Source organism: Hyperolius riggenbachi, chromosome 2 (assembly GCF_040937935.1).
Source record: "Hyperolius riggenbachi isolate aHypRig1 chromosome 2, aHypRig1.pri, whole genome shotgun sequence".
NCBI classification, from domain to species: Eukaryota; Metazoa; Chordata; class Amphibia; order Anura; family Hyperoliidae; genus Hyperolius; species Hyperolius riggenbachi.
Genome location: NC_090647.1, coordinates 212,412,497 through 212,428,438, shown reverse-complemented (window position 1 = coordinate 212,428,438; position 15,942 = coordinate 212,412,497). Strand labels below are relative to the sequence as shown.

Genomic DNA, 15,942 nt, shown 5'->3' with positions numbered 1-15,942 from the left:
AAACTGGAGTAGTATGAAAAGTATTTAGAGCCATTTTTAAGTGGTCATCAATATCTGTCCCCATGGAGGTCCCTGGGACCTCTAGGGCTCTACAAAGAAACCTACGGGTCTTTGGAACAGGAAATGAGAGAACAGCAATTTTCTGTATCTCTAATATTCATTGGCCTCAATGGGAAAACATTTAGAAGTTCAATATCAATAAATAACTGACTATGTACAAACGGTCTAGAACTATCCCTGAACCCAGGGCCGCTATTTTTGCATCATGAAGGTTAAATCTTGGGATCAGATGTTGTAATTGTGGCAAGTGCAGACCCTTCTACCAGTCCAGGGATGAAGGCTTTAAGTACCTCGATAGAACTTAAAAAAAATTCTCTTGTTGACAATTGCAAAGCTCAAAGTCTCTAATGCTTCAAACTTAAGACTGTTTGAAAGCTGGCCAGAAAGGAAAAGGCAAACCCTTATAAGGCTGCCAATAACCTGCAGGGAAGGCTCGATGACACATGGTGGATGTACAGATCTAAGGTGCTGCACTGCTAGTACAAACACTGCACTGAAGCGCCATCAGGATATAAAGCCTTACTACACAAAAGTCAACATCTGGGGCATGCAAGACAGCATCTACCAAACCAGAGGCCTTTGGGAAACAAGGAACTGTAATGCTTTGGGCTGGTGTGGCAGCCAACAGCACTGAAAACATTCAGGTAAAGAATGGATTCCACTAAATAGAGTCACATTCTAGATAATGTTGAAAAATGCAGCCAATGCTGAAAACTGGATGACTTCTACAACACAATTTATCCTAAACATACTTTAAAATCCAGGGCTGTAGAGATGGAGTTGAGGAGTCGGAGCCATTTTGGGTACCCAGAGTCGGAGCCAGTGGTTTCATAAACTGAGGAGTTGGGAGTCAGAAGATTTTTGTACCGACTCCACAGCCCTGTTGAAATCCACTATGAGCTGCTTGAAAGGCAAGGCAAATAGGCATTTCAAGAATGGCTCTGACACTCTGACTTAAAGGGAACCCAAGGTCAGAGGGATATGGAGGATGACATATTTATTTCCTTTTAGATAATGAAGATTGCCTGGCTGTCCTGATGATCCCCTGCCTCTAATACTTTAAGCCATAGACACTGAACAATCATGCATATCAGATGTCTATGAGAAATGTGACTAGCTTAGATACATGCTTGTTTCAGGTGTGTCATTTAGACCCTACTGACCAGAAAGATCATCAGGACTGCCGGGCAACTGATATTGTTTAATAGGAAATAAATATGGCAACTTCCATAGGTCTGACACCTCGGGTTCCCTTTAATTATCATCAAAAATCTATGTATACATCTTAAACATGCTTTAGAAAGCAAAAAGAATATGAAAACTGGAAGCAATCTGCAAAAAGGAGTGGACACAAATCCCTATAACAGGAACTGAGTGACAGACTCCTTACTGAATACAGATTACAAGCTGTGATGTGTGACAAGGGTGGAGTTATTACATAATGATTTATGAGGCTGTGCAAACATTTGACAGAATTACTATTCCACTGTCCATATGTTTAGAAGTTCATGAAATGAAAATGAACTTTGCATTAACATTAATAACTTAACACACTTTATTTTGTGCAGTACTGGTTAACTAATTTTCCTTTACAAAATTGAAGGTGTAATTTGGCCAGAAGAGGAGACACACACACACACACACACACACACACACACACACACACACCTAGTACTGTATGTCACACACACACACACACACACACACACACACACACACACACACACACACACACACACACACACACAAGAAGATAATGGGCTCTGTTGTCATGGGTTACTGGGAAAAAAAAAGCCTACGACAAAATTCTAGTTGCCTGTTCCCTGCAGGCGAATGTTTCTATTAAAGGCCTGCCTTGAAGACTGGCTGGGGATATTCTCTGCTTACAGCACAAGCTGTCACATGCAATCTCTGCGAGAGGAAAACTAGAATGCCTGCAGTGAACATTCATAGCGACACACTGTTATACAAGGCGACATTCAGCTGTGTACCAAAGAGCAGGCCACACTTTGTCCTTTGGGCTTTTTGTGCACTGATGGTGGAGAGGGGGTCACACTTCACAGACATTGTGGTAAGCCTTTAATTACATTAGCAGAATTCACATTACTGACATGGAAGCATTTTAATATGTACAGCAACCCTTATTAGGGTTAAACCCGGCCACACAAAGGGATACATGGAGCATTGGAAGTAAATCCCAAAAAATCCCGCTGCACCAAATGGAGGGATATAATCAAAGAAGACCTTTATTTGTAATCCAACATCAGAGTTGCAAGGAAAAGCTCACGTGTATCGGAGCAACGGCTCCTTAATCATAGCTATTCAATCATAGCCATGGAGCATTGGACCCTTAAATTATCACATACTTATAGCTGAAAAATTAGCATATTTAGTTAGAATGCACAGACACCGCTTACTCATCACTCCTAAAACGATTCAATAGCATTTGGATTTATTCTTGTTTCCTGGTTAAATGCTGGATTCAGTGACAGTGGTCCTTTCAAAATACTAACCATCCCCCAACCTAGTCCCAACACTAACCTCTGACAATATATGTCTAAACCTAACCTCCTCCACCTACTCCTAACACTAACTTCCCACTATCTACTCCTAATACTAACCCTCCCCCCACATACTCCTAACCCTAATCTCTCACTATATATGCCTTAAACTAACCTCCACCACCAACTCCTAACACTAGCCTCTGACAATGTATGCCTAAAACTAACCTCCCCCACCTACTCTGAACACTAACTTCCCACTATCTACTCCTAATACTAACCACTCCCACCTACTCCTAACCCTAATCTATCACTACATATGCCTAAAACTAACCACCACCAACTCCTAACACTAGCCTCTGACAATGTATGCCTAAAACTAACCTCCTCCACCTACTCCTAAAACTAACTTCTCAAAATCTACTCCTATTAATAACCACCACCCACTACTAACACTTAAATAACCCTCCTGCACCCAGCCCGATAATCAAATAGCCCAGAGTTTGGCTACTGTGTAGCAGAGGTTGTTCTTCCTGCGCCAACTGAAGAGATTTGGCATGCCACGGGAGCTGCTGGCCAGCTTCTATGCTGCCACCATAGAATCCATCCTCTGCTCCTCAGTCATTGTTTGGTATGCGGGCGCAACGGCCAGTGATAAACAAACTGCAGAGGGTCATAGCTGATGCAGAGAGAATCATCGGGTCTCCTCTTCCACCTCTTGATCTCCTCCACTCCGCTAGATTGAGGAAGAGGGCCACCATAATCTCCCGTGACCCCTCTCACCCTGGCAGCCACTACTTCAAGCTCCTCCCGGTGGGCCGCCACTTCAGGACTTTACCATCCAAAGCCACCAGGCGGAAGAACACCTTCTTCCCCCAAGCCGTTCGGTCACTGAACTCTGACCTTTCCCGGTCCGGCCTGCACTCGTAATTGCCGGGTCGATCAGCTGGTCCCCGTCGCTGCCTCCCTCGGTTCTTATCCGGAAACGGGGCCCTTTTACTAGTGTCTACCGGCATCACTATCTGTATATCTGATCACTGCATTTCAAATTGTATGTGTTGTATGTCTTTACCATGTGTACCACAAATAATTCCGATTATGGCTCTTGCTGTTCTTGGCAAAATAAAACTGATTCTGATTCTGATTTTGCTTCTAGTGAGCGGCTATATCGCCTCTGGTAACCAGAAGCCTGCTGCATCCCTTCAGAGTTCTGAACTCCACTGCCGCTATTTTTCTTAATTGTGCCCATTATTTTAGTGGTATCAGTCCACTCCTACTAGTGGAGTCCGCATTTTTTCCAGGTGTAGCCAGCAATTTCCAGTTTAAACATAGGCGCCTATGGCTGTGCTCAGGGGCTTTGCTAGGATCCTCAGAGATCCAGGTCACTTTTGGGCACACCAGCCAGAAAATGGGTGTGGCCATGCAACCAAATGTGGGAATGGCCATGGGTGGAGTCAAATTTACATGAACTTAACAGCGGTTTGAGTAGGCCTGCCCAGCAAAATGTTGGATGAAGCCGCCCTCTACATTAATACAAAAAAATGCTACATATCACATAACTAGGCAGTGTCACTTAAGCATAACTAGGCAGAGTTAACTGGCTTCTGTGCTGGCTGGTCTGGCTTCCTTCTGGGTGGTCTGGTCTACTTCTGGGGGGTCCGGCCTCCTTCTGGGTGGTCCGGCCTCCTTCTGGGTGGTCCGGCCTCCTTCTGGGTGGTCTGGCCTGCTGCCATTTATCTGGAAGTTCCCCCATAACATTCCCTGACCTTCTAGTGGACCCTCTCCCATGCTTCCACTGGCCTCCAATTGAGGCACCACAACCCCCCCCCCCCCAAGCCCTCATAGAAGAACCACCACTCCCTGCACAACCCCATAAAGGCATCACAGCACCCAGCATGACCCCACAGCACCTAGTATGCCCACATAGAGGCACCACAAAATAACCCTAATTGATGCACCACAGCTCCCAGCATGCCCGCCATTGATGCACCACAGCTGACTCTGCCTGGGTGACATCCGGGGCACCCCAGAATAGATCCGGGGGAACGTGCCACTGATCTTTGGGGTTAGCAACGCCCCTGGCTGTGCCCAAAATTTTCAAACCACACTCAAATGTCCTATGTTCCTTTTCCTGAACCTGGAAGTAACACTTGAATTACAGATGGAGCTGCTACACATCCAGGTCAGAGAGAAGCTGGCTACAGACTTCTAAACCCTGGCACATATTCTGGGATTCTTCTTGGGTATCACTTTTTATTATGATTATTGATTTATAAACTCCAACATATTCCATGGCGCTGTACAAAGTAAGAAACAAACACAGGGTTCCAACTTTTGAAACATCCTGTACAAACATGCTGCTCACCTCCCATCCAAGCAGTGTGTTCTATACTATGGAAAGGGGTCCCAACTCTCCTATTCCATCCCTCCCCCATAGAGACAAACATGACGTGAGCATTGCCGAACAGACTAATAATGAATGAGCATAGAGTAGTAATAGCCCGCGGACTAATTTTTAGTGAAAGAATCAGTTTACTGATTCGAAATGAAAGATTTCATGAGGACTGTTTCTGATGCATAGGAATGATTTACTTATCTATAAACTGCTACTGTGACAAACTATTTACTGACTTCTGTTTCTGATAAGAGTACAATCAATACAGATAAACTACTAGAAATGTTGATAGCTTTATGACTGGAATAAAATATGGACAAATATGCTGTAGAAGTATTACTATGGTATATGAAGGTACTGGTTATATGCATGGTACTGTGAAAGTATAAAAAGTGAGTAATACAGGTTTTGTACTATTTGTGTTTTCATAGAACCATACTGTTCTGCAGCACACTACAGAGTACAGGTATGACATCACACTCTAATGGCAAGTATGACACCACAATCCAACCATACATCATCATAACAGGTGCCCTATAGACATGAATGCTTAGCTTGGCAGAAGGTGCATGCCCATTCCTGTGGAGGGAGGCAGTGTACATTTAGGTTTGACCTTGGGCAGTTTGATTTGGGGTTCAGATACACGTCTTCTCAGCTATACAACATTTGCAGAGATAGTTTTAAAGTACCTCCCACTTTATTTATGATCACTGATCCTCCAACATACATTGTAGCTGAGTGCTGGCATCCAGTCCACCATATGTGGCAGAGTGTTGGATTTTGGCTACATGGTAGCTGAATGCTGGCATCCAGTGCACCATATGTGGCAGAGTGTGGGAATACTGGCTACATGGTAGCAGAGTGCTGGCATCCAGTCCACCATATGTGGCAGAGTGTTGGATTTTGGCTACATGGTAGCTGAATGCTGGCATCCAGTCCACCATATGTGGCAGAGTGTGGGAATACTGGCTACATGGTAGCAGAGTGCTGGCATCCAGTCCACCATATGTGGCAGAGTGTGGGAATACTGGCTACATGGTAGCAGAGTGCTGGCATCCAGTCCACCATATGTGGCAGAGTGTTGGATTTTGGCTACATGGTAGCTGAATGCTGGCATCCAATCCACCATATGTGGCAGAGTGTGGGAATACTGGCTACATGGTAGCAGAGTGCTGGCATCCAGTCCACCATATGTGGCAGAGTGTTGGATTTTGGCTACATGGTAGCTGAATGCTGGCATCCAGTCCACCATATGTGGCAGAGTGTGGGAATACTGGCTACATGGTAGCAGAGTGCTGGCATGTGGCATCCAGTATAGCATCTGCAGAAGAGTATGTATTGTTGTACATAGTGACTAAGTGATGAAATCCAGTTCAACACCTGTAACAGAGTATGTATGGTAAGTAATGGCATTCAGGTCACCATCTGTTGTAGAGTTTTGGGTTGTGGCTATATAGTATTGGAGTGCTGTCACCCAGTCCACCATCAGTAGCAGAGCACAGGTAGTTGACTACACAAAGTGCCAGCATATGATTAAGTGCCACATTACTGAGTGCACATCTGTATTGCCATGTGCCAAATTATCTGCATCCTATTTATCGGCTTTAAGGTTGGGTGGCAAAAAGGCCTTTCTTTTTTGTAGAACATAAAACATGTTGGTGATTGGTAGGATAAGTCCCATTTAGCCATTTGCTTTTGCCTCTTGAACTTACACTGAACTAAAGGGGCTCTAGGAATCACAAAGCTGAAAGACACGGTGTGGGCAATGCTTTGCCTAGGAAATGTGCTGCTATGTGGCAAAATGTCAATCACATTCATTGTAACTAAATGGAGCCATGTGTACTATTGCAGGAAAACACTAATCTTTAGTGTGCACAGGCAGCAGGAAATATATGAAAAAGCCAGAGGCAGCATTTCCAGCGCATTGTCAAAGCATGCTGCTACCAATCTGGCAATGCACAGAAAACCGGAAATAAAGAACAGCAGTTCCAACAGTGCACAGGGCTACTATAAACATGTTTTTATTGTGCTTGGACAATTAACTGCTATAACTAAATTAACTGCTATAACTGAAATCTGTTGTGAATTAAGATGCACTCTTTTTACTCTGCCTCTTTTTACTCACATGAACTAAGGAGAGATTCTGGTGCTGGGGAATTGAGTTTCAGAAACGAAATTTCATCTGTAGTTAAATCTTCCTACTTTCATCTGAAGAACATTGCAAAGATTAAACATCTGATTCCCCCAGAGGATCTTCCAACCCTAGTCCACGCTGGACTACTGCAATGCCCTTTATGCTGGCCTCCCCAAAAAGGACCTGCGTCAGTGCAGACTGCTGCTGCCAGATTACTAACAAACCAGCCTCGCCACTGTCACATTACACCGATCCTTCGCTCACTGCACTGGCTACCAGTAGAATGGAGAATACTCTTCAAGATTGGACTGCTGACATTCAAATTCCTGCACAATCTGGGCCCTGGATACATGAAGGACTTGCTGAAGCTGCACCACACCTCTCACAACCTCAGATCAGCAAGTTCTATAAACTTGGTCACTCCCAGAGTGCACCTCAAAAAATCTGGAGATAGAGCCTTTTGTCATGCTGCCGCTACTCTTTGGAACTCCCTGCCGTACCCAGTAAAAACAGCACCATCCCTGGAGCTATTCAAATCCAAACTGAAAAGCCACCTGTTTAGCCTGGCATTTCCAGACTTATAAAATTCTTCCTCTGTACCACGATGGTCTGAGCCATGCTTTTGCGCTTTGAGTCCTACGGGAGAAAAGCGCTTTACAAATGTTATTTGTTGTTGTTGTAGTTGTTGTTGTTGCTACCACTGCGACAAATGAATGGAATTCTCATGTACAACTCAAATTCTACAAGAGGCATTACAGCGGTTATCCCTTGTGTTAGAAACAGAAACAATAATTGCCACATGTATTACTAGTACACAGCATTCTTAACTATGATGCATCTCAGATACATAAAACCTGTTTGGACTGAACACACCAGTAACTCCAGAAACATAGCTATACATTGCTATAGTACAAAATACGTCTTTCTTGAAGCACATGTGACAACAAATCTAGCATGGTATTTCCTTATTCTATTAAGCTCTTCCAGCACATCTCACATGTGAGGGCCAGCTCAGTCCTAATAAACACCTTTCCATACAATTCTGCTTTCTAATGCTAAAGTGCTCAAGTACCAGATACTCCAAATCAGTAGCTAGCCAAGCAGCACCTTCAAGAGTAACGGTTAGCCCCCAAAGTGAAATTTAAATCTCTACAGCAATGTTTTATTTAGTATTAAAGTGATCCAAAAAGCCAATGCAGAACTTAAAAATCAATATAATTTTGTTACTATGTAGCCTTTTGCCCAAGCTAATGACGCAAAGCCGCATAACTGATACTGATGAGCATGCAGAGCATGCCTATGTCTGCCCGACCCCCCTCTCCCCCCCAGGACCAGGTGCCGATCTATTCGCACCACAAACAGCTGACCGCTCTGACAGGGAGAGAGAGCGGCAGCACTTCCAGCGCAGCCACGGCAGAGCAGCCGCCACCGTGCATCTCTCTCACATGTCTCACATGTGACTCGGTGGCGGCTGCTCTGCCGTGGCTGCGCTGGAAGTGCTGCCGCTCTCTCTCCCTGTCAGAGCGGTCAGCTGTTTGTGGTGCGAATAGATCGGCACCTGGTCCTGGGGGGGAGAGGGGGGAGAGGGGGGAGAGGGGGGTCGGGCAGACATAGGCATGCTCTGCATGCTCACCAGTATCAGATATGCGGCTTTGCGTCATTAGCTTGGGCAAAAGGCTACATAGTAACAAAATTATATTGATTTTTAAGTTCTGCATTGGCTTTTTGGATCACTTTAATACTAAATAAAACATTGCTGTAGAGATTTAAATTTCACTTTGGGGGATAACAGTTACTCTTTCACTGCTGGCTGAAGCTGATACATGACTATTTAAAATGTGTGTGTTGTTAGCCACCAGGGGCATTGCTAGGATCCTAAAGGCGCGTACACACGCCTCATTTCTTCAATTAACGGGTCGTCAGACCAGCCCACGGGGCAGCCGTTCTGACGACAGTATCCCTGTGTGTAAAGTCTGTCGGCAGTCTGATAAGGCTGGTTTCGACTGATCCGCCGAGCTGACTGTACACATGGGGAAACGGTTGTCAGAATGGCCGCCCCTCAGGCGGATCTGGTGACCCATCATTTGAAGAAATCAGCATGTGTACTACGTGCCTTAAGAGGTCCGGACCAGTTTTGGGCACTGCAGCTGAAAAATGGGTGTGGCCATGCACTGGAATGTTGGTGTGGTCACCGGTGAAGCAAAATTTCCATGAACGTAACAACGGTATAAGTATGCCTGCCCAGCAAAATGTTGGATGAAGCCCCCCTCTCCATTAATACAAAAAAAAAATATGCTGCACATCACATAAATAGGCAGTGTAATTTAAACATAACTAGGCAAAGTTACTTGGCTTCTGTGCTGGCTGGTCTGGCTTTCTGCAGGGTGAGCTGGCCTGCTGCCAGTTCTCCCATTGCATTCCCTGACCTTCAATTAGACGGGTAGGCGCATGGGAGGGGGTCCCATGCTCCCACAGGCCTCACATTGAGGCACCACAACTCCCAGCATGCCCCCATAGAAGAACCATAGCTTCATGCATGTCTCCATAAAGGCATCACAGCATCTAGTATAGCATTACAGCACCCAATATGACCACATAGAGGCACCATAGCACCCAGCATACCATAATGCCATGCTCCGTGCTGTGGTGCCTCTGTGGGGTATGCTCGGTACTGTGTGGTGCCATGTTGGGTGCTGTGGCACCTATACTCTACCTGGGGGACATCCCACAATAGATCTGGGGCATGTGCCACTGATTTTTTTGGGCTAGCAACGCCCCTGTCAGCCACTGCACAGCTTGTGAACCACAATTTCTTGTTCCAACTTTCTTACCCTTCTTTGCCACTTGCCTGAAAACTTGCCAACGGGGCATTACTAGAAACCATAGTGGCCCCCTTAATGTTCACAACCCTTCCCTTGCCTACCCTTAAGGACTCTCACAACATGGGTGTCCGTCATACAGGGGTCAAAACAAGTGTGGCCATCTTTACATCCATAACATGTGTTGCTATAAAAACACCTGATCTGGAGTATCAGAGAAAGGAAAGCTTAGAAGTTGGGCACTCCCACGCCTCTGGGACCCCCTGGGATTGCAGTGCCTGCTCCCCCCTAGTTACACCCCTGCTGGCTAATGAATTAGCATCATCATATGGCTGATTAATTGCACAGCAAGCATTCACATGACTTGAGGCCCATACACACGTCCGGTTTTTGCGAACGACGGGTCGTTTGAACGACCCGTCGTTCAGTCGTTCGCCCGCTAAATCGGGCGTTTGTACAGACTGTCGTTCGCGTGATCAGAGTGAGTTTGAGCGATCGCAGTAAGTATGCCGTTGTGTCAGTATATCCAGCCATCCACTAGTTCTAAATTAAAACAGACCTGAAATGTACAATTTCCACTTTCCCACGAAACTTTATACTACACATTGTGAAAAGAAAACTGGTTTCTGCTCCATTCCCCTTCTTGTGCTAGACAGAATTTTCTTCTCGATCGTGAAACTGAAGAAAGTCATACTGAATGCTGCAACTTCTCTGAACACTTGCAGATACTGACATTAGAACATTGCATCCACCAGATGCTTTGGTCATGAGCCAGGTCAGCCCCAGTCTACACAGATCTGTAGGAGAGATGTAATCCACAACAGATTCAATGGCCACACACACACACTGACAGCAGAAAACTGTTAATTCTCATTAGCATTCAGCTACACATTCCTCATTTAGCTATCGCTAGATTTACATCCCAATATCCTATATGCAAGGATCTGACCCCTTAAACTCTGCCCATCTGCAGATGCCCCACCCTAGGCCATGCCTCCTTTATTCTGATAAGGACTTTTGCTGAGCTTTAATGAAGAATCATTCAATTAAACTAAAATTAAGCATAACATTAAACTGATGAGATAAACAATTGCATCTCTCCTCCTCCTAAAAATGACTTTTTTTTTAGATATCCCAACCGTGCATGCGCAGAAAAGCACGACTGGCCAAAATAGCAGAGGAGACCATGTGAGAATGGATTGGCTGAGGAGAGCGGTGGGGGAGCCCACAGACCAGATGAGGCTGGAGGAAGCCCCAGGCAAGTATAAATACTGAAGTACGTGCCATCTCAGGTACAGTTTAACTCTTTAAGACAGAGAAAGAACAAAGGACCAGAGCATAGTTATTGTGTGTGTTCTAGGCACTGTACATACACATCTATCTCATGTCACCTCGGTATGCCTTTAACAGTGCTATACAAAAGCCATTGTATGTGAAACCACAGGAGCAAGTAATGACACATAATTCAGGGCACATCTTTGTAAAATCTGAATTGCCAATGTAAAGGGGCAGGACTGGCCATATTCAGCTGTGTCTGTGCACTGACTTCAACCTTTTCCAGAAGACAGCTCACTATAACTTCATAAAATATCTTCTCAGCCTGGTGGATTCTGAAACATTTTACAGTAACAAGTCATATGTGGTGATTATTAAGCAAAACAGAAGCAGGATGACACAGCCCCTTACAGGACAGGGACATTTACATTCCGGCTTGAGAAAAGGGAAGGGTGGAGTTTTACAATATGACTACTGTATTTACTCTAGCTTGGCTCCTTATCAAATGTAAACAATTCACTTGTTTTGTGGCTCAGAGAGTCCACACCCAGAGAATCGACATTGCTCCTAGGGAAAATATCACAACAGCGCTCATTATTACTGGGCCTAAGTTCAGGAAAGATTAAGCCATTTCTTGGCTGCATTGTGTCTCTATACTATGCCCATGCATTAGTGCGGCAGACACGTGACAGAGGATCAGCTTACCTGGGAACGCTGGTTAGATAGGTCAGCACATTCTGGAACTCTGTCTCCGGGATCTCGCTGAACGACGGGTACTCCGGAAACGTGATGACAGGACACCCATTTTCTCCCCTTCCACCTACAATGAAAAATGATGTTATTAATGTGATATTTAAGCCACAGAATATATGATGGAACTCAAATGACAAAGCATATATAAACTCCAAATAAACTAAAGGTGCCCACTAATGATTCAATTTTACAGAATGATCGACCTGATACGATGATTGTGATTGGAAGGAAACAATTGCAAGACATCGATTGGCAAAACTGGAAAAAGGGTACGCAGGCTCCATGGGTAAAGGGCTCCACCATAGGTGCCCATTATTAAAGCCCCGATCCGGAGCAATGTGATGAAGTGTGGGCACATGGAGGCCCCACGTATGCTATTTTATCGGGTGCCTCCATGTGACAAAATGTCCTCACATTGATGCAAATCACAGCTCTGGGGCAGGGGAAAGGGGGTTTAAGGTTTAGACGCCACCAGGTTGGTGGTGGTGGTGGGGGGGGGGGGGGGGGGGGTTAAGGGTAAGGGGTCACCTTGGGGAGCTAAGGGTTAGGCATAAGTAGAGGGAGAGTTAGGGGTTAGGGATCAGTACAGGAAGAGTTCTATGTGAGAGTGGGGTTAGGATAAGTCATAGTAAAATATCGGTAAAGATTACTTATATTTTACTATTGGAATTCAGTACCAGAATATCAGTAATTTTACAGATATTCCACTAGCGGCTATCCCCTTTGCCCTTTTTCCCAGCCGCCTTTTTTGTATGAATATATCCATCCGGCCCATAAACGGAATACAAATTATAACCAATCCAATCATTTCAGAAAGAATCAATCCACAAAATAAATCAATAATCTGATTGATGAGCTTATCACTTATGGTCCACTGGCACCATTAACAGTATCAAATCTGATCCAGTTGATTGGAAGGTTGATTGAAAGGTAAAATTGGATCATTTATTAAACCTGAGGAAGTAACATCCCCCAAATGTAGGGCTCAATTAGGGACATTCTAGCACATCTCTCACTGGTCGGCACATTCAGTGAGGAACATCGAGATGGGCAATGAGATGCTTATATGCACCTTCTGACTATTCTGACTGGCCAAGTTCTAAGCTGCATATATAATCAGGACTGGTGTTGCCATAGGGTCAAACTGGGCAATTGCCCAGGGCCCCAAACCCCTCAGGGGCCCCACAAGTCAGGGACTGTCAGTACAGTATGAACATATAAAGAGCCCTACATTCATTTTTTCTCAGGGGCCCATTTTATTGGATTCAGTTTGCAAGCAGGAATTACCAGAATCTCACTCACCATCTCTAGTAACATCAAAAGGCTTTTCTTGAGGTGGCCATTGACCACTTGACGACAAGCTGACTTATAAAAACGTCCTGCTAGAGCCTCTTAATGGCTCCAGGACGTTTTTATAAGTCAGTAAGTCAGCCAGTGCTGCTGCCGATGTGCGCGTGCATGTGTGCACCCCTGCGCATGCATTCCTGTGCACATGCACGTGAAAAAAAAAAACACCAAAGAAAAAATACACCTTTATTTCCAAATACTATATTGCCACCATACTTTGTACTAGGGACATAATTAAAATCTTGTGATAACCAGGACAAATAAGCAGATGCAATGTGTGGGTTTTATACACAGTAGCAGTGTTTATATAAAAACTATAGGGGATGAAATTGGAGAAATAGTTTATTTTTCCTTGTTTTTCCCTTTAAAATGCATAGAAAATAAAGTAATTACTGAAAACAAATATCAACCACAAAAAGCCTAATTGGTGGTGAAAAAAACAAGATCTAGATCATTTCATTGTGATTAGTAGTGATTAAGCTATTGGCAAATAAAAGGGATGAGCACTGAAAAGTGAAAAGCGCTCTTGTCCGTTAGGGTGAAAACGCTTTTGGCAGGGGAGTAGCAATAGTGGTTGCAGAGGTAGCCACCGCATTGGGTGCTTGGGCCAGAGGGGGCCCGAGGGGCCCTCCCTCAACTTCAGTATTAGCTCTCTATTGGTCCTATGCTCATAATACTCACTTCTATAGATACTTTGAATAGTGGTAATCATTAACAAACTGTTCCCCATCCCCTACTTGCACCTCTGACACTGTAGTTGTCATTGGCAGGTTTTGGTGCACCGTATGGATTGTTATGTATAGAGTGCTTGGGGGACCCCATTGTAAAACGTGCATTGGGCCCATAGCTCCTTAGCTACGCCACTGCCTTTGGTGTGAAGTGGTTAATGATGCAATTGTCTGGATGATCGATTATCCAATTCGATCATAATATTGATCGGAAACAACCGTTTGGGCCCACTAACGGAGGAAAAGCTACTGTGCAATTGCATCAGATTTACAGACCTATAAAAATCTGTTATTATTTAGCATTTATATAGCACAGACATCTTCCGCAGCGCTGTACAGAGTATACTGTCTGGTCACTAACTGTCCTGCAGAGGTGCTCACAATCTAATCCCTATCATAGTCATATGTCTATGTATGCATGTATGTATAATGTAGTATGTACTGTACTCTAGTGCCAATTTAAGAGGAAGCCAATTAACTTTTCTGTATGTATTAGAGGCGTGGGAGGAAACAACAGTACCCGGAGGAAACCCATACAGATAGTGCCCTGGCTGGGATTGGAAGCGGGGACCCAGCGCTGCAAGGCGAGAGTGATAATCACTATGGCACCGTGTTGCCCCTCAAACAGCCAAATTATGAAAAAGTCACATGGATATGCCCAAATAAGGTGAAATACACTTATATAAACAGAAGAATCCACAGAATTACAAGATAAGTTTAAAATCATATTTAATAAAGTGAGAGTTATGCATTCCTTATTTACGGGTCGGTGGAAATAAAATGCTTTTTAATTAACAGACACTAGAGGGAGCTGAAAGACCCAGAGAAAAGCCACAAATTACTATCTTGTTTAAAGCCCACTCCCAGGAAAAGGTTTGTTTTCAATACAGACAGAAGAAAATGTGTGGACTATCTGAGCAAGCTAAGGTAATCAGATATTTGTGTTTTGTCTGTGTTACATAATGACACAGTGTAAATAGGTTATGTATATCTGGAGACAAAGAATGATCTCCGCACACATTGCTGAGGCACACATACAATAGGAAAAGTCAGCTTTAACAACCATGCTTCCATGTATTGCCCATAAGTCCCATATGGTATCAAAATAGAAATTGTATGGGTACCAGTAGTAGTAAGCAGTGGAATTATTCCAAATTTGCATAAAGACAGCAATATATGACCCATCCAGGGAGCATAGTGCACAGGGAAAAATGCCAGTTGACAAATGTTTTGAACTATGCTTTCTCAAAGACCATAGCAAAACTCTATGGCGGGGAAAGGTTGCTGGCTATTTTATCCATTAATAACCACTAATCTCAGCTGTTAGCCGCAGTTAAGTTTAGGGAAGTTATTGCTTTGGGGAGATCAGTTAGGTTTAGGTTGGGGGGTCAGTTAGGGTTAGGCATAGATGGGGGGGCGGGTCGGTTAGGGTTAGGCATAGGAGGAGGGGTTGGCTAGGATTAGGCATAGGTTGGAGAGGTTAATAGGCATCAGTCTGAGGGTTGGTAAGGGTTAAACATTGGTTGGGGGAAGGAAGGGGGATTCGGTTATGGTTAGGCACAAGTTGGGGGGGGGGGGGGTTAGGGAATTGGTATTGACAGAGGTAAGGTTCAAGTGAGAATCAGGTCAGGTTAAACGATCGTAAGATATTGGTAATTCTTACCGATATTTTACTATTGTAATTACTTAGTAGAATATCGGTAATTTTACCAATATTCTACCAGCGGCTATTTCCAGGGCCCAAATTACCTTGGTGCCTATTTACATGTAAGGGGATGAGCAGAGCATTCATGAAACAAAACAAACTAAAATATGTAAGAATGGCTCCCATATGTCTAACAATACAGACTCGCCTTATTCAGATGACACAAATGATAATAAAGGCCATGCTTACAAGCATCTGCATTTATAGAAAGCAAGAAAGAAATCA

The 15,942-nt window shown here is 44.2% G+C and overlaps 1 protein-coding gene across 12 annotated transcripts in view; it reads right to left on the bottom strand.

Moving 5' to 3' along the window:
- The window catches only part of MCF2L (MCF.2 cell line derived transforming sequence like), a 240,237-nt gene that overhangs the window by 87,242 nt on the left and 137,053 nt on the right, over positions 1–15,942 (bottom strand). For 11 of the 12 annotated variants that reach the window (XM_068268077.1, XM_068268074.1, XM_068268068.1 and 8 more), the window contains exon 3: positions 11,890–12,004. In XM_068268077.1, the coding sequence (XP_068124178.1) occupies positions 11,890–12,004 (115 nt within the window). Of the gene's footprint in view, positions 1–11,889; positions 12,005–15,136; positions 15,206–15,942 lie in introns of those variants that run through there. The other variant, XM_068268079.1, reaches the window with a different exon arrangement.